At 48.0% G+C, this 17,791-nt stretch overlaps 2 protein-coding genes across 17 annotated transcripts in view; one reads left to right on the top strand and one right to left on the bottom strand.

The window, feature by feature from the left end:
* The window catches only part of PPIP5K1 (diphosphoinositol pentakisphosphate kinase 1), a 52,715-nt gene extending 45,179 nt beyond the window's left edge, over window positions 1–7,536 (top strand). For 12 of the 14 annotated variants that reach the window (XM_067003554.1, XM_067003555.1, XM_048046293.2 and 9 more), the window contains 3 exons: window positions 3,892–4,029; window positions 4,414–4,527; window positions 5,749–7,536. In XM_067003554.1, coding sequence (XP_066859655.1) covers window positions 3,892–4,029; window positions 4,414–4,527; window positions 5,749–6,434 — 938 coding nt within the window. In that variant the 3' untranslated portion in view covers window positions 6,435–7,536. Of the gene's footprint in view, window positions 1–3,891; window positions 4,030–4,413; window positions 4,528–5,361; window positions 5,631–5,748 lie in introns of those variants that run through there. The other 2 variants (XM_048046298.2, XM_048046297.2) reach the window with 2 other exon arrangements.
* A 4,589-nt stretch (window positions 7,537–12,125) lies between these two features.
* Window positions 12,126–17,791, bottom strand: part of MAP1A (microtubule associated protein 1A) — a 58,536-nt gene continuing 52,870 nt past the window's right edge. For all 3 annotated transcript variants that reach the window (XM_048046300.2, XM_067003546.1, XM_067003545.1), the window contains 2 exons: window positions 16,635–16,867; window positions 12,126–15,681 (listed from right to left, as the gene is read on the bottom strand). In XM_048046300.2, coding sequence (XP_047902257.2) covers window positions 15,526–15,681; window positions 16,635–16,867 — 389 coding nt within the window. In that variant the 3' untranslated portion in view covers window positions 12,126–15,525. The remainder of the gene's footprint in view (window positions 15,682–16,634; window positions 16,868–17,791) is intronic.

Raw genomic sequence — 17,791 nt, 5'->3', positions numbered from 1 at the left:
ATGAATTACCAGTTCTGAGGGGTAATCACACAGGTGCCGATTTCATTCTGTGAGGAAATGCATTCCATATAAACTCAACTTTCCAAATTCATATCAAACAGTAGACTTTCTGCTGGTCTCTTTGGGGCACACATAGAATTTAGGAAACTTTGTGTTACCTTGAGTCAAATCAGATGCTTCCACTTAATGAGATGGTGTTGATTTAATCAAGGTTTTACCCTTTTATTTGTCCTTGTAGACTGGGACATCTGTAGTAATCAAGAAGATGCTTGTGAATTCAAGGTCTTGTTTTCCGTCTTATTCCTCCCTTCTCCCATTACATAGACCTCAGGGTGACTGGAGGAGATACAGCTCGATAGATGAAAAGTACCTGTTAGATCTGCAGTGAAAGGGCAGTAGAGTAATACAGCATGGAAGGTTCATTTGGTGGTCTGTGATGTATTTGCCTGGAGTTCAGGCCACGTAATCGTAAAGTAGGTGTTGGCTGCTTCAGAATTCATCATTATGTTCATACAAAAGGTGGTGCTTCTTGACCCTTTCTTTGGGGTCATCTGCTAACTGTTCACAAGAGTTGCATCTGTGTTCCTACTGCCTGCTGGAATCTCCTAGAAATCTGGGATTCTCTGGTTTAAATGGAAGACTTGAGACAGGTACAGGTCTCCATTGGCTTTATGTAGCGTAGTGTGCTTGGTAATCTCTGCAAAAGGGTCTTTATACCCAAGTCATTGTTTTATTAGAGTCTTTTAAAACATTGTGTGTTGGTACTGGGCAGCTCTGAAAGCCCTACTCTAAGATGAGAGTCACACCCTCCTTCAGCAATTGGAAGACTTCTTCATAAACTGTAATTATACAGAGTAGATGCTCTGACAGTGTGTGGTGATGTGCACATGTGCCAAGAAACTGCCGGGGGAGAGCTCAAACGGGAATGTTGTTCCCATTTTGCACATTACTCAGCTGTAATGTGACGGGGCTTTCAGCTTTGGCATCAGCATAGCTGGGAGAATTGCAACAGGACTTGTAATCCTCTAGGTGGGTTGTACCTCCGAGTGCTCTTACCTGTAGAACTGTTGGGGCAGTACTGTGCTCTCTGCTGCTGTGTCAGGCTGCTCCTGTGTTATCGTTCAGATTCCTCCACATCACATGCAGTCTCTTTGGACATCCAAAGTAATGCAGACTCCTCTGTCTTGAGTATCTGAAGGTTTTTCCCATTACCAAATCTTGTTTAATCAACTCTTAACAGCCAATTTCTTTTATTTTACTGAACAGAAAATTGAGAGCCATAGCCACGCTGTGCTCCTTGCCCAGAGGAGATTACAGCTGAGCCTGTGAGTTGTTTCTAGCTACTCTGGTCTGCAGAGCCCAGACATGTGCCTCTTTCTGCAGGCAGGTCTAACTGGAGGAAGCAGATTGCCCTCTGCATCCCTAGTGTAGCTAGTGTAGACAAACATGAATTAAATGAAAAATGGCTGTGGGCTGCTGTTCGACTTTGGTATAAAATGAATGAAATTCTGTTCACTTTCTTGTGCCATTGTCCCCATCACAAACTCCTGCCCAGCAGGCTCCAAGAAAAAGAGTTTCAGGAAGTATCATCAGAAGCTGAGCTGTCAGCACTGAGTAGCTGTCAAATCGGAAAGGTTCATGTGTTTTCCACTCCTGCTTTGTTTATTTGTTGTCTCTTCCCCAGGGTGCCAGTTCTTTGCTAAGCATATGTTGTGCAACAGTGGTCAGAGCCTTTGCTTGGGACTCTTACTACTGTTGTGATATAAGAACTACAGTCTATAACAATAACTTCTGCTTGAAACTGCTGTTGTTGGCCTCTCCACAGCAAAGTGGCAGGTAAAGAGAAGTGTGCAGGGCAGTAGGCTGCCATATATAAATGAGAGGACTTGCTTGAAAATTGTAAATGTAGTGCTTCACCTTAAGAATGGAAACTTCCACCTTTTCCTTCACTTCCTTGAGAGCAGTGAGATTATGTATTGCTGAACAGATCTGTGCTAGCAGGCAATTGGCACTTCTGGGATCTAGGTGTATTGTTTCACATCGGTGGTGTCGGTGTCACGTTTCCTTTGACATTGGATATTTGACTTCTTCTCTTTGCTAGAGGCATGCCCATGCACTCACATCCCTGTCGATGCCTCCAGCGTATCTTGTAACAACATTGCTTTGCCCTATGTTATATTTAATCTTCTTCCCTTTTTCTTTGGAGACCTAGATAGCTGAGCCGGCTTTGGCCTCTCTTAAAACAGGTTCTGTTGTGAACTGACATTAGCCTCTCCTGTGCTGCTCCAACACCATCTCCACTCTGCTGGTCTTTAAGTCTTCACCTCACCCTTTTCCTTTAGATCTGTCTCCAGGATGCTTTTGAGAAAATAATAAACAATCTTCCTTATTCAGCCTTTCTGCTCAAAGGATTTCTCAGCAAGGGACAGAAGACAATGGTGTTTTTTCTGTCTTACATTCCTTTGTTCCAGCCAAAGATTTGTTATCCTTATGTCTTGAATTAATGTTTATAGGCTCTTTGTGGCATAGGTAACCTCTCTGGGCTGGCTGGAGGGTTCTTTATCTCCAGTAGCTGTTATGATGGCAGTGAATGGCTCTGCAGCACTGCAAACTGGTGATGATCTGGTCTGTAGCCTCCTTGTATTGCATGTAGATTCACTCTAAATACCATCTGCTGGCTCGCACTCCTTGCCTCTTGCAGAACTGGGTTAGGTGAGTGTGTCTGAGCAGAGAGTGTCCAATGAAACCTGGAAGTGATTGGAACAATGTCTACTTTTAGCAGATACTCCAGCTACTCTTGATTTTCTCCTTAGCAGGTGCTGTCAAGCTGCATGGACCAGTTTTAGCCTGTCTGTGTGCTGGGCAGCAGTCCTGACACAGTAGTGCATCAAAAGCTGTTGCACTTTTTGCTTTTCGAAGTGATTTTTCCTTACCTGTAGGAACAGATACGATTCCTTCACAGGTTTTTTTTTTTTTCTGGTCTTCTCAGAGGGAGCTTGGGGAGTCACAGAACGGGAAGCCTAAGCTTAAGTGTAGAGGTCTTTAAACACCAGAGGCAGAGGAGGAGGAGGCATTCCCATATGTCCAGAGCCTCATTTGTTTCTTCCTTGCTCCTCTGACAGATTCAGGTTGGCTTGGTGCCCCAAAGTGTTGCCAAGAAGCTTGGATGAAGAGGGAGACGCTTTGCCATAATACTCTGCTGGCTTGAATAGCAAAGAATTTCTTGTCAGTGGCTGTGATGTAGCTTAGCTCTAAGCAAGTGTCTGTTAAATGTTGAGATACCTATTTCTGGTAATCCTGGGTTTGCTGGAAATGCAGTCTTTTTATGGAGACAAATAATTCAAACTGTTGCCCAGCCCTTCCTTGGGGGAGAGTTCTGTCCGGTGTATACTGGAGGGCCTGCTGTGGGAGAGGGAGGTTCTTTTGCCACTCCATGCATTGGTAGCAGTGCGCTCTAGCTCACTGATGGTGAGAGGGTGGACTGTGTCCCAGGCTGGAGTATCACTAATGGCAGGAGTCTTCATGGAAATTCTGTTAACTTCACTCAAATTATCTTTAGCTTCTGCAAACTGTGGGGAACTATGCTGAGTTCTCTGTCATAAGCAGATATTTTAGCGAAAAGGTCACGAATATCGCAGCAAAGACAGTTGCTGCTAGATATGGTTCCTTCTCCTTCTCCTCCTTTTGCGTGTGCCTGGATGCTTGCTTTCAGGTCTGTTACTGCATGTGATTGCCTAATGGTGATTTTCTTGACCTAGAAAAGGTGACTTTAGGCCTGAGCGTGGCTGTTGTTTGATTCCCAGACTGCCAAACTCCTTAAGCCATGAGCAGTCCTGCATGGATTTGGGTTGCTGTTTGCTCAATTTATTTTCTGATTGGGTTTCTTTCCAGGTTTTGAAGGCTGTTCCATGGTTCCTACCATTTATCCCCTGGAGACCCTGCACAACTCCCTCTCTTTGCGACAGGTCAATGAGTTCCTGACGGCTGTGTGCAGGAGTTGCAGTGAGTCACATGTCCAGTCTACTGCAGGTACTGATGAGGTGGGCTTGTTTCTGGGTAGGGCAGAGCAGAGCTGAGGCAAGCAGTCAGTTAAGGCCTTCTGGTCTTTCACATTTTTGGGGCAGATCAGTCTGACAGGACTGGCAATAATTGATCAGTCAGGTCTTTCTGCAGCTGATAAATACAGTGATGTGGATACAAACTCCAGCTGGGCAAACCTGAGGGTTGGATTCCCAGGGGCTGGGGGCAAGCATGGCTCTGAATATGCACTCTTAAGCTCTTCCCTGAATGCCTGCTAGTGGCTACTGGGCTATGTAGACTGGTTTGACCCATTGTGGCCATTCCTTTATCTCTCTGTCTGAATATTACTGATCTGTATGGTTTTTTTTCTTGTTTTTTTTTTTTCTCTTGAAGCTTTGTTTGATTCGATGATTGGCAACCAGATACCAGGGGACCCCTTTATGTCTCAGCGAATCCTGTCGTCATCCTCTTTCCCATTGCGCCAGCGTTCGGATAAGCCCCCTTGGTGTGAGTGTGCTTGCTTCTTGATTGGGGATGAAGAGGGGAGCAGAGGGTGCCAAATGCTGAAAGCCAAGTATTGGCATTCAGGGTGTTTATGCTTTGGCCTTGAAGGAACAGAAACAGAAAGGGGAAAGAAGTCTCATGCCCTGTAGGAAAGCTACCAAAGAAAGATGGGAAAAGGAACTCTTTATATATAGCATTGTATATCACAGGGAAATCTGCTGTTGGATAGATGCTGTCTCTCCAGGCATCCTCTACTGAGTGCAATAGGACATAGCCTGAATGCACTTCATTTTTAACTCAAGTTCTGTGCTTCTCTGTGACGTGTCCAACTCAGTGTCAGCATGTGGAAGCACCTTCCATACCCCATCAAACACATACATGCCTCACCCAGAACTCCACACTGGACAGCCTGTCATTTAATTCTTCACTTACGGGCTTTTCTGTAGCTCCTGAGCCTCACTTGCCACAGTCTCTGCAGAGGTGGTGACTGTTGTTAATTACCTTTGCAGATCTGGCTGGAACTCAAAGGGGAAAGGCTTATCAAACAGTTTCACAGCAAATGCGTTAATAACACAAGTCAGTGTTGCCACTGAAAGGGCAGTTCCGCTCTTCTTGCTGTACACTCCTTGTTCCAGGAGTAGTGTGTATTGAGCTGTGTAGGAAGCAAGGCCAAGAAACTGATCTGGTGTACAGCAGTTGTTTAATCCTCTCCCATTCATTGGACTAGATATAATCTAAATATCTTCTCTAGTTTCACTCAAACAATGAAAACAAACAACAACAAAAGAAACAAAACAAAGCCAAACATGAGTGGTGAAGTAATATTTCTTCTTCCAGTGGCAACTGTAGTTCAACATTCAGGGATTTTGTGCTTCAGGAACCAAGGGCAGCAAAGTTAAAGATAAGTGTCGCATAATAATGAAGGAATGAAAGAAACTGCTTTTCAGCTCAAAGCCCAACATCAGATTTCACATGTGATGTGTTGGCATTATAGATCAACTGTATGACAAGATGTAAGTGTGGTGTTTGTGCTTGTGTTTTCATCAGCTGAGCTGCCAGAAGCACACCTAACAGCAGCTGCAAGCGCCTAGGAGGGTGCATGGCATGTAGGTGACCCTCACCCATTGCTTGTAGAACTGTGGGACTGCAACAGCTTGGGTTTGCTCAGGCTTTGGGCTGGGGAAATATCAACTACATGTTTAAGATTTCTCTTCCTCTTTACAGACAGCAGTGGCCCCTCCAGTACTGTCTCCAGTGCAGGCCCGTCCTCCCCAACCTCTTTGGACAGCTGTGCTCGTTTCAGCTTCACCGAGAAACTTTCCATCAGTCCCCCAAAAAGCGAGGAGCAGCTAAATAGCCAGTCCCCTGAGCAAGGAGAGAGAGAGCCTGACAGAGGAGGGCTTGATGTGGAGGTAGGGGTGTCTGGGTTGTCAGTGGCCGAGCCAAGTGCCCCAGAAACGCTGACCTGGAGTGAGGGCACAGAGCCAGGCGGGGTCCTGGAGCCGTGCGAGAAGGAGCTGGCTGACAAGAACTCTAACCCAGAGAAGAAAAGTGTGCTGGCACTGGATGAAGAATCATCATCTGGGGAAATGCTAGACCCAAGTAAAACAGGGAAACTAAAGTGTCAAGCAGAGTCTGAGATAAGGCCAGCTGGAGAGAGAGTGGAGCCAGGTGAAGGGTATTTAGGGGAAATGACTGGCTTGAGTCAGTCAGGACTGTCCAAGAACGAATATGAAGACGAGTTGCTGGGAGAGGTGTTGGACCCAGAGCATATGGGCAAGGAGCCACTGGGGGACAGCGCTCTGTCAGGCCAGCTTCTGTCTGGTCAGCCATGCCAGGAGCAGCCACTGCCTCCTGAGACAAGCATGAAGGGGCTGCAGCCAATGTGTCAGGAGGGTCAGCAGAACTAGCTGCTAACTGGACAGTACACTGCAAGCGCTTCTAGCCTGGAGGCAGCCCAACTTCCTGCACAACACTTCATGCAGCTGGCTGTCCGCAGCACAGAACAAGCCATATCCCAAGGCCACAAGACTCTGGGATGTGGAAGAGTCTGCTCCGCTCCTACACAAGCCAGCTCTTTGCCAACCAGCAAGAGATAACACCCCATCTGCCTCGTTAAACAAACAACAAATGCAGTCTCAGTTACTGGCACAGCACCTCCATGGAGTAGGGATGTGGCGCTGCATCGGTGCAGGGTGTCCCCAGGGCTGTTTGCTTGCTGGGACAGCAGAGTTAGAGGATTGGTAGAGTCAAGGCTTTTGGGGTGGTATGTCCAGAGGGGACAAATGCTCCCTGGAGATTTGTTGGCCCACAGCCTTCAGAGAAAGGCATTCTGGGTCCAAAGTAATTGGGTTCTTCACAACCACCAACCTCCTCTGTTCCTTCCTTCCTCTCTCGATGCGCACCATTGGCCACCAAAAACAGATCCAGAGAGTCCATGTTGGGAAGAATAGGAAAAGGAGAAAGCATTCTGAATGAGCATGGAAAAGAATTTAATGGGAGGAACAGGTTCAAGACTGCCACTTGCAAGAAGAACTCTCTCTGGTGTGGACTTGAATATTTTTCTGCTGGGCTGGAGCAGGCAGGCAGGAGCCTGGAGATCCAGCCTGAGAGGGGTGTACAGGGAGGACACACGGGTTTTTCTAGTCCCCAGGGGTCAGGCAAGGTAAAGTTCTGAAGTCTTGGTGACAGAAATTAAGAGAAACTGCTATTTGAGCAAATCAGGATTGTTAGAAACCAATAAGGAGAAATCTTTATTATATATAAAATGAAAAGTATTTAATACATATTTATGTAAATGACCTGCAAGCACAAGCCTGCGGGCAACATTGACACAGGTTTCCCTGCTACATCCTTAGTGCAGGTCAGGACTGTGCTTCCTGCACCTCCTGCATTTATGGACAAGTCTGTGTGTTCGTCTGTAGCTAGGATCTATGTTTTTGTGAAGCTGTGCCCAAAGATCTCTGCGCTGTGTTGTGATGATGTACGTTCACAGTAAATCTCTGCTGTGGGTCTGGTGTCTGCCTTTGATGCTGACTAGTGCAGCAGTGTGCGTGTGCCAGAGCTTGCAGATGCGCAGGGCAGCTAGCACTGCTTGTTCTTGTTCAACCTGAAGGAATGAGGAACTGTGGCCAAGACTAGTTACAAATGAAGTGAGTGCACAGGCATGGGGCTTTGCTCAAGAAGGCCAGATACTTTTTTTCCTCTGAAGAAGAACTGGTCATACTGAGGAAGAGGTCATGGCTTCCCAGGGCCCATGATGGTTTGCTGTAGGACGGGAGCTCTGGTCTAAACATTTTCTTCAGTTCCAAGCACGTCCTGCATACCATGTCCTCTTTCCTGTGCCTGATAAAGCCTCCCTGCGAGTTTGGATATTTGAGTATGGTGATGTCTACTTGTACCTGAAATGCAGCAGTCTTACAGCAGCTTTGAGTGCAGCACTGTGCCAAGAGGAAACCCAGCTCCCCTTTCTACAGGTTTGGGTGCTGGGGTCTGGGAAAAGGGCCTTCCCCATGCTGCACGAAAGCTCTCTGGCTTCTATTGGCAACCCTGAAGTCAAGAGTGGCCAACCAGCTACCCTGGCCTGTCTGGCTGAGGCTGCCAGGCTTCAGTGCACCATGGCCCCAGGAGCTGGCCATGGGAAAGCTGGCAGCAGAGCAGCTCTCCAGACCCCACGGGCCCTCGGGCGATGCCCAAGTACCAATCCTGTTGTGTGGCCCCACCGCAGCCCTCCCCAGGCTTGCGCATGGTCCTGCCACTGCCAGCACCTCGCTCCAACAGCCGAGGCCCTGCTGGGGCCTGGCTTCTGCCAGGAACCGTTGGTTCCTGAGGACAGCACCTGCGGAGCGGAGGCTGCGGCCTGGGCAGGCCCCGCCATCACCTGCTGCTGGCTGGTGGGGCTGAGCGTGGTGCCGGCTGCCGGGTCATGCAGCTGGGGCTGAGGTGGGCGCTTGCTTGGCTTGGGCTTCAGGGGCCTGGAGCCTGCTGTGGGATGGTTTCACTCTGCACCAAGGTCTTAACAGGTCTGCCTGTCTGCTCCCTCCCCATTGCCAGAATACGGTCAGTGGCTTTGCTCAGTGCCAGCTGCCCGCCTGCCACACTGACAAGCACCACAGGCAATGGACTGGGCCTTGGTGCTTTGTAGTTGGGAACCCTCTCCCCCAGAGAATGTGGCCACTGCCTGCAGTCTCCTTGTGCTCCTACGTCTGGGCAGGGTGACCGCTGTGGTAGCACTGCCCAAGAGCTGGTGCTGTGGGATATGCCAAGTCATCTAAGCACTAAAGATGGCCTTTATGGCACATCCCTGAAGGCCAGGTCCTGCAAGAGGGGATTGCAGGGTGCTGCAGTGGTTGAAATCCCAGATAGATTGTTCCCACTCACAAAGAAGCAGTTTTATTTACAATGTTCCCCAATCTTTGGCCTGTTTCTTCACCTGGAAATAAAAAGGGAGCAGCACTTTGGAAGCAGCTGGCAGCTGTGGCTCTCAAGCTCAATGAGAGATTGGGCCCACACAGGGTTTTTGTACTTGTGATGAAAAATACAAAACTTCATATCTCTTAAGTGCAAATATGTATACCAATTCTCATTAGTGTCTAATTTCAACATCAGACTATGTCTTTTGGTTCCTGGTGTCCTCTAGCCAGCAATTATCTGGCTGCATTGGTACTTTGCATACTGGTAATTCTGTTAAGTGGTGTTCTCCAGACAGTTTGTTGGATCAGAGGACTTCCTGATGCAGGGCAGGGTAACAGGGAAGCGGTCTGGTTACTTGTAACAAGTAATGCTTATGGTTTGGAGGCAAATGTTCTGGCCTTAAAGGCAGGTACCTTTCCATAGGCAACCAAGGAGAAAGCTGGGCTACCTGCAGTGGCGCCAGAACAGGGTTCTAGTCTGTGGCTACTCCCTTTGATAGGTAGGCTAAAAACAAGTAGTGCCCTTTGTTTTAAAAGAGCTGCTAAATAGCTGCTCTGTCAAGAAGCTTGTGGTCTTTCATGGTGTTCAAACACTTCCACATGAACACCTGCAGAGCGTGTGGTGAAACCTGAGCACAACTGTCTGATCTTAGCGCAGTCTTTAGTGTGTTTTTCTTGACTAAGCAGCAGCAGTGATTGATGGCCAGCCAGCCCTTTCCAAACAAATGGGTGGTGTGAGTGCTGTGAGTCACAAAGGAGAGGTTGGTGTGTGTGCGCACGCATAATTTCTGGATACAATTTCAGGAGCTGATGTTTTTGGTTTAATCCTGCCAAAGCCAGCTCTGGCTCCTCAAATCTGTGCTGAGGCTTAAGGTGCACTTTCTAATGCTTTTGGGCTTCATAAGCAGTGTTACACACAAGTGACTGCTGCCTGGTCCTGCATCTCTGGATGAGTGTAGCTACAAATTTTGTCTACAGTATTTGGGATGGCTTGGATCAGGCGTGTCAAAACACTTGCAGATGCAGCTGTGCATATTTTTTTTTCCTGAATGGGCATCACTATGTGCAATGGGAAAGCAGTTTAGAGACATCAGGCTAGGTCTCATGGCAGAGCAGGCAGGAAATTCCAGCTGTCTATTCTAAGTAGCAAGAGTATGGCAATGTATTGTGTAGGCTGTGGAAAGTTTTAGGTCTTCTGTCAGTACCATGTATAAGCAAAGTCCTAGGAGGTGGAGAAACTGGTGGGTTGTACCACATATGCAGGCATTGGGCCTTTGGCTTGTTCAAGGTCCAGGTAGACCTCATTGTTGAAACACCAAACTCAATGTTCCTGCTATAGCCTTGGACACTGTTCTGGCTAATCAGTTTGCAAATACTGAAACAGCTGATTAAGGAAGGGCTATGTCATTGCCTCGCTGTCTTGTTTATCTTTTCTTCTGGTTTCTCAGAGCCATGCCCCTTTCCCACAAACAACTAATCCTTACCTCTCCACATCCTACCCATGAAGTGATGGACACGGCTTATCAGCAGAGTGCATCTGTTTTCTGTCCTTGCTGTGAGTCCCATTTGCCCTTACCGCTGTGGTCCAGAACCATCTAGCAGATGGTGCCCAGCTAATGCCTGCTCTGTTGCTGAGCGCAGGCAACCAGTAGGTCCCGGAGCTAGAAGGGTTTGCTGTTTGCTGCTTCTTGTTCAAGTTGAGCAAAGTCCAGTTTGTCACTGAACTGTTGCCCTGGCAAAGCCCAGGTGTGCTCTGGAAGTCTGCACCGGTCCAGTTCCTTGTTACAGACACCTGCCCATGGATCAACATCGATGCTTCTATCCAGGTCTCGCTAAGATTTGAAAGCCTCAGTCCTCGGTGTTCTGCTCATTGCTGGAGGACAGTTGCTTCCTCTGGACATGTTTACGTGCCTTATGCCACCTCCCTGCGTGCTGCTTCTTGCATTTTCTGCCACTGTAACTGATTTTGCCTCCCTTCTCCTGCAGAAGAGCCCGCAGTAGATGTGTTCACTGCAGCCTGCTTGGTCCATCTGAAACACAGGCAAGGGAGCTCTGTTCGGCAGGTTGGTGCTGAACAGTGCTTGGCCTACCCAGCCTTGTACACCTTTGGGACATGCATGTATGGCCACAGCCTCTCACTTATCAGGAGCATGGCACAGATAGCACAGCATATGTGTACTTGTTTAGCTGGAAAGCAGCTCTGGGAATAGTACTAGTCCATGGAAACGGTGGTCACTCCCATGTCAGTGACAGCTCTGGCAGACTGCTGTAAGCTCTCTGTGACATGCTGCACAAGCTGTGATATACTCCCCAGCCACAATGGCCCCCCCTTCTGAGCTCTGCAGCCCAGTCCCTTTCTCTTTCCCCTGCCTTCAACTGTGCCCCTGCGTTTCCTCCAGGGGACCACCAGGCAGGAGCAGAGCTGACTGGGCATCAGCCCCTCCTGACTGCTGCCTGGCACAGGCAGAGCAGAAGGCTGCTCTCCTAGTGTTCCGCTGAGTAGAAGCGTTGAAACAGTGTCTTTCCCTCCAGAGGAAGGCTGCAGAATTTTGCAGTAGTGCAAAGGCGTGCTGTTGCGGTAAGGATGGGCAGCACCTGGTGCCCTGTCAGCGCCTGAGTGTCCACAGGCCCTGAGCTGAGTCCCTGATGCTGGTGCCCTGCCTGGCTGGCTTGCATCAGACTCCTGGCCAGGCCCTGCTGTGATGTGCCTTCCACAGGACTGGGGATGCTACCAGTTTGAGGAACGCTGGCCAGAGCAGTGGTTCCCAAGAAGTGCAGAAGCCACAAGGGAGAGTCTGGCTTAGTGCTGCGAGGCAGCTGCCTGCAGTGTCCACTGGAGTGGCTGTGCATGGAGCACCCGGGCTGCATCCTGGCCCTTGCCCAACTGAACAGGGGCAGGAGACAGCTTCAGAGGCTGGAACAGTGGACAAACCCCCCTGGGGCTGAGGAGGGAGGGCGGGGGTCCCGGGCAGGTCTGTACCGCTGGCGTGGGTGTCCTCTTGGCAGGGCCACAGATTTTAGCAGCTGTGAGTGAAATTGTGGCATAAGCACAAACACCCAGGCTCGCCTGAACTCAGGTTGGGCTGTAGCTGGCCAGCATTGAGGAGGCTGCTGGTGTGGCAGCAGTATCTGCATGCCCCCTGCCTACAGGATGGACTCACTTAAAGAACAGTTTGAAACAGCTGGAAGTGTTCTTGTTCGCAATTAATGTGGCTTTATTATTAATGTGTTGGGCTCCTCTCTTGACAGTAGTTAGTTACAGTGTTTCACATGGAAATGGGCAAAAGGACAGAGGTCAAGAAACTAAATTCAAATAGAAACATGATGCTGAAGAAAAGAATCAGGGCTCCATTTTTAAAACATTTAGCATAGAAGCTGGGAGCACAAGTTGCCATTTCAATACAGTTGAGACGTTCACTTTTTTAATTATAGGTTTAAAATAGTATTTTGTACCTATTACATACAGGAAGATTACATGTTGTTGCCCACATGCAGAAACAAGCAAAAGCAGAGTTTAACTGTTTCTCTCTATAGTGTTGTATTTATTACCTCTGGCTCTGGATGGGTTCTGCTGGCTCCTGCAGGCTGAGCAGAGTCAGACTCTTTAGAATTTGGCATTTTTACAAGTCCTTCTCCCCCATAGCTTCAGAAGATTTCATGGGAGGGAGAGAGGCTGGAGGCACAACAGACTGCCACAAAAGACTTTAATAAAAATACTGTGGAGTCTTGAGGACAGGGAAATGAACTGGTGTAGGATAGAGCAATCCAAGCAGCATAGCTGCGGAGTACTGGAGCACAGCACATGGAGGGCAGGTGTTTTTGCTGGAACATGTCCCTCCTGCCTGGAGGATGCAGGCACCTTACAAAGCCTCACCATTACTGCTTCTTATTCATAACTGCTTCAAGTTTAAAATTGAGAAACATTCATGTGTAGGTCTGTATAAAGTTAGTGCATTAGCTTTTTATGCCTAGCCACTCTGAGGAATCCAGGGATCCAGTCAATGAAGATGTCACGTTTGTTGCTCTGACTACCTGGCATTGAAAATTTTGCATCCTACACCTGCAGCTGGCTGCCAGCCAGTGCTATTGGCAGGTGAGCCAGGGTCTCCCCAAAGCACTGAAGGCAAAACCCCAGAGCAGTGTCTGGGGAAAACAGGAGCAGGTCTGTTACTGCCTGCAATTGCTTGCTGTACCCGACATTCATAGACACTTGACCCCATTGGGTTACAGAGAATGACATTTATTCTTCTGGCAGACACACTGTGTGATTCCATGGTTAACGTGAATACAGCGCAGGGCAGGGATTTCATAAATCCCTGAGTAAGCTCACATGCTCCTACCAAGGGCTGCATCAAAAGGGCTGGCTGCTCCTCGGGGAGGGGCTGCTGGCCTCAGGCTTTGTCCTGCAGCTGCTGGGTTTTAAACACAGCCTTGCAGGCTGCAAGCAGAGACCCCCTTTTGCTGCCAGCAAAAACTCTGCCAATTTCTCTGTGGTCTTTTGTTGTTCTTTTTTTTTAAATTGCAGCATCTAAGTATTTGTACTGAGAAACCTCTGAGCTGACACCAAGAGCACGTAGTTAACATGTATAAATTAAAATATTAAATCCAAACAAAATGCAGCTTAAGATCAAAAAATAAATATATAAATTAAATGCAAAATAAACCATTTCCCTAGAAACTCCATTTTAGTCTAGGAGCAGGCTTCTAAGCAGCATTTTCTTTCTATCAGCTGCTAGAAAATGCTAGCATAGAGACTGAAGTGTCCCAGGCAAACACAGCACATAGTCCTGGGATGCTTATTATGGAATCAGATCTTGGCTCAGGGCCAAGCACAGCAGATAGAAATACGCTGAGTTGTATGCCAGGTCTTGCAGTATTGCTTTCCATCTCATGTCTCTTTCACAACCTACCACCACACTTTTTTCACTTACAGAAAGTTTACATTATCCCTGTAATAAGGCTCTCTTGCAGTGCTCTAGGATGTGGCAAAGGCTCCCTGGTGCTGCAGACACAGACGCCTGAGCACTAGCGTTCCTGGAGCTGCTCTCACTGCAAGGGCTGGCAGCCCCACAGCAGGAATGGGCTTGAATGCCAAGGAGCCTCTGGGTGACTGTTCAGCAGCAATGATGCACTCATGGCACACAACTACATCTCTGCCAGGCTGGCCATACAGCAAGGACCTAAGTCCACAATAGGTGTGCAAGCAGCGGGCTGCCAGCTGCAACTGCAGGTGTGCACAGCACAGTCTTGCCAGCAGCTATTCTGTGCAGGCAGCAGGCATGTATGCATGTTCCTGCCACAGTTGTGGAGGATCTATGAGCTAACACAATTGCTAAACTACTTCTCCCGAGTGTTTTTGGGAAAGGGGTTCTCTTTCCTCACACCACAGGTTCTATTCCCCGCATCCTGGGCACACTTAGGGAGGGCAGCAAAAGCTTGAACACAGCTAAGAAGCTGGACCACTGGCATACCATGTAGCAAGGAAACTGCTGCTGCTTGCAGAACTGGCACACATCAGCTACGCTGGCCAGACAACAGCATCTCAGTACAGCATGCGAGTTCCTCAGCTGCCTCACCACACTCCTCAGGAAAGCCTTTGGTTTACGAGGACAGGGAGGTTTCTCAACTATCATAGGCCAACAGAGGCCAGGTTGTTTCAGCCCTTCTGCTTTAGAGGGGGCTGTAGTTGTGCGTTTGGATACTGAGTGTGACTGTTCAGGCAACAGCCCCTCTGTGCCTCCTCCTGTCGCACTGCTGATGTGCAGGAGTAAGTTACCCACTTAGTGTGCAAAACTCAAGTTAGCAGGTTAGGAATGTGCTCTTTGTAGCCAAGAGCAACAGGCTGAACTCTCCCCTCCCACTGCCACCCCTCCCCCCCCCCCCCCCCCCCAACACCAACATGTCCTTCAGCCCAGCTCTCCTTGAGCATAGTGAGCAGGTGTTGCAGGCATCTGTAACCAAATATTTGGGACAGAAGTCTGCAGACGTGGCAAATGGTGGCCCTGCCCTGTTGGAGTACAGGCCCCCCCCCTCCCAGAACACCACCTGTATGCTCAGGATAGAAGATGGAAGAATGCCCTTCACTGTCATGTTACAGTTGGAGGGTTTGGCCTTCCCTCATCATGTAGGTTTGCTTTGCAAATTAGTTTTTTCTCTGTCTCCCTGCCCCCAAATGCTGTCAACATGCAGCAGCAGCACTTTAGCCCTCACCAGAAAGATGAGGCTCATGGTGCTACAAGTTAAATGGCAAGGCAGCCAGGAAGAGAGTAGAACAAGCTCTCACAGCAGCAAGGCAGCCAAGATAGTCTACAGAAACTGTACAGGCAGCAGAATAAAGCAGGGAAAATGGAAGTGCCCCTGGCCTGCAACTGCTCTTGCACAAACTCTTAGCTCAGTCCAGAATATTACAGAGCCCTGCACTTCTTTTTCATGGCATCCAGTGCTGAGCTAGATGGGTACCCGATTGCCTGACAAATGGGAACCATGTAGCGGACTAAACCAGAGAACTGGACTGTGATTAGATGGTGTCTCTGATGTTGCATCGGTGATTGGAGAGTCAATGGATGAACGCAAAGTGTGGCTGGGAGATTTAGAATTCGATCTTACAGGCTGGGAAAGATTCATCCTGCATTACAACAGTGCTGCTGCTTGCCAGTACCATGATGTTTAGCTCCTGCTGTTTCTCGTGGGTCTGTTGGTACCATTCTCTTGTCACCTCAGTATCATGTGTTGGGATCAATGTCACCTGGGGAAAGAAAGCAGAAGGCATGATTGTTTGAGAACAACTGCACTGGTAAACAATGCCTGTAGGAGCTGAGGCTAAAATTTCCCATTAATTTTGGAACACTGTCCCCTTGGTACTGCTTGTTCCACTTAATGCCTTTCAGATGTCGCATTCTCTAAGGCAGAGCTGGTGCTTTATTTTATGCAGTACCAGCACAATGGGGCTCTGAGCTGGCTGTACACTAGCAGTACTACCACAATAATGGTGAAAATGGCTGCAGTGGAGGGGAGAGCCTCTCTTTATGGTGCGCCAGAAACAGCCTTAGAAAGATCCTTCAGTGTGAAAAGGGGCAATGCTGAGAGTATTACTGTTACTAATTTTATAGACTTGATCTGCCTACTGACCCAATGTGCAGCTCAGGGACTTTGAAACTGGAGGGTGCATCATCTGAAAGAGCATACACTCTTCCTGTACCTGTCATCAGAAACAGCGTCTACCCAAAATCTCCTGCAAACCTGACTACACAAGAAATATAAGTAAGAATGCTCCATTTGTTTTTTAATCTCTAATAAAAGTTAGTATTTATTACCAGTATAATAGAAAGAAAAATCTTAAGCAAGCAAGGCTAGTAACACATGCCACAGGGCATGGGACACAGATGAATATTCAGCCTGTGGCAGTGCTTGTTTTTGCTTGCAGATAGGCTCATCCTGCAGCAGGTGAGGAGGAATGTATAATCTCTAAGTGCTTCCTCCTCTCAGAAGGATGTGGAATGGAGGACACATCTGACACTACTCACATCATTCTGAGAGTGTCCCCCTTCTCAAGAGTACAAATAGTTACTCCTCTGAGATTGCAGAGCAATACATGCCCAGTACCACTCGTATTCTCTTAATGTACTTTGTGACGCACCTTCCCCCAGGTGCTTGTGACATAAGGAGAAACATACATTCCCAGGCACTTCCGTGACATACCTGCAGATTCTCCCCCCACTGAGACTTCCCTTCCAGGAGCGCATCCAACACTGCACGGCTTGGTTCTCCATTGGCTGCATCATTCCCACTCACAACATAATATGATGCTCGAACTCGCTTGAAGAACTCCGGATCTGTGTTCTTTCCGCTGCAGTGGTTGGGGATGTACGCCAAGTCCACATAGACAGGTGGACCCATGGGCACAGCCAAACTGCTTTTAGGACTATTGGAAGCTTTGGAAAAAAGAAAGCAGAGACTATCAAAGCCCTTCTGGAATGCACAAGCACTCAAATTAGCACTGAAGAAACTGGATTCCAGAAAGGTTTTTCCCTTCAGCAAACAAGTTAACATTTATCCAGGCTCAGAGGAGATCTGGGTGGAATTTTGAGCCAGCACTGAAAGGAAGGGAAAAGGAGTTCTGCTGTTCTTGGGTGAGAGTGAAGGGGGGGCTGGAAGGCTTAAGAGTCGCAAGTCTTTCCTGAAGAAGGGACTCAAAAGTTCCATTATTAGCTTTTTCAGAGTTGTCATCCCAATCAATACTTTGTCCTACCTTTTTTGTGTGTGTTAATAATCTATTTTTGCTAAAAAAAAACCTGTTCTGTGACCTCTGTATCCGTTTATATCCTAGAGTATTGCAGTGATCTTTTTGGAAACTCCACCCTGGCCTTCTGCCATCCCTGAGTATCACTGCTATTCTGTGGACTACTGCTCTTTCCTAGCAACACGGCTGTAACTTTTGTACATCTTTTCATCATTTATTGCTCTTTATATTTATGAGATGAGAGATAGTCAAAGGAGTTGTTATACTCAGCAGTAAATAGGCATATATAGACAAAACCCATGGAAGAACTGTCCCTTCTCTCCCTTCTGCTCTCTGTGGAGTCACAGACGCCTCTGTCTTCTGCTTCCTATTCTGGGTACTCTCTTCTGTGAGCACAAAGCCACTAACTACTAGCATGGACAACTAATTGTGCTGGCTAGCTGTGGCACAAACAAAAAAATCCTTTCTTGTTGCAGCCATTCTTACTGGTGTCTATTCCTCATCCCCAGTGTGATTTGGGCAACCCACAGCACCAAACTGCTCCAAACACAGAAATCATGCATCTTTGTCTCAACCTCCCCTTCAGGCTTATATGTCCAGACACTCCATCTTGACA

This window comes from Anser cygnoides, chromosome 11 (assembly GCF_040182565.1).
Source record: "Anser cygnoides isolate HZ-2024a breed goose chromosome 11, Taihu_goose_T2T_genome, whole genome shotgun sequence".
Lineage (NCBI taxonomy): Eukaryota > Metazoa > Chordata > Aves > Anseriformes > Anatidae > Anser > Anser cygnoides.
This window is presented reverse-complemented; position numbering and strand designations above follow the sequence as displayed.